The sequence below is a fragment of the Pseudomyrmex gracilis genome, unplaced genomic scaffold (genome assembly GCF_002006095.1).
Source record: "Pseudomyrmex gracilis isolate BER0280 unplaced genomic scaffold, ASM200609v1 scaffold_1380, whole genome shotgun sequence".
Lineage (NCBI taxonomy): Eukaryota > Metazoa > Arthropoda > Insecta > Hymenoptera > Formicidae > Pseudomyrmex > Pseudomyrmex gracilis.
The window spans coordinates 5,669-6,378 of record NW_018021964.1 but is presented as its reverse complement, the minus strand read 5'-3'; the positions used below and the strand labels follow the sequence as shown (position 1 = coordinate 6,378).

Sequence of the window (710 nt, the reverse complement as noted above, 5' to 3'; positions counted from 1 at the left end):
AAATTGGCCGGGGACATGGCCCCCCCGGCTAGGAGGCGCAGAAAACTCCGTCAGAGGGGGCACATACTTACCGTTTCTAGTGAGGGGTAAGATGCACCACCTCATCACGGTTTGGGCGAATGCAATACAATATCGCCCGAACTAACCGGCTGGGGCGATATTCACAATGTGCGCACAGTTATTTTGAGTATACATATGTATATGCTCCCGGGCCACACGCAGTACCTAAACTAATATAAAGGACCCGGGAGCTGCGGCGCGGCTAAGAAGCTACTCTGAGGCATTGCTAAATCACAAACAGCATGCCCAGTAATAATAATAAACAATGCAAAGTAAATAAATAAACGCGGCACACACACTCGACTAAAATACAAAAGTAATACGCGACATTCACACTCNGATAAAATACAATAAAGAAGTTCGCGGCATTCACACTCGAAGGCCCGCATAAAATTATATAAGTCAAAAAAAATAAAAAGTCATAAGGGTCAAAAAAAATAAAATAAGAAATAACAAAAACGCAGTCAAAAGAAATAAAACATAAAAATAACTACGTCAACAAAATAAAAATAAAATTAAAATGGCCCAATGATAAATTACGCGGCATTCACACACGAAATAAATTAAACGCACAAACAAGAAAATAAATAAATAATTACAATAAACGGGAGAGGAGGACCCTACGCCTGGCGCCCGCAATGCGCCAGGAT

The 710-nt window shown here is 41.0% G+C and overlaps 1 protein-coding gene across 1 annotated transcript in view; it reads right to left on the bottom strand.

Annotated features, from left to right (window-relative positions):
* Positions 1-230: 230 nt before the first annotated feature.
* Positions 231-710, bottom strand: part of LOC109862109 — a 1,994-nt gene continuing 1,514 nt past the window's right edge. The window contains exon 2 of the mRNA XM_020442028.1: positions 231-286. Coding sequence (XP_020297617.1) covers positions 231-286 — 56 coding nt within the window. The remainder of the gene's footprint in view (positions 287-710) is intronic.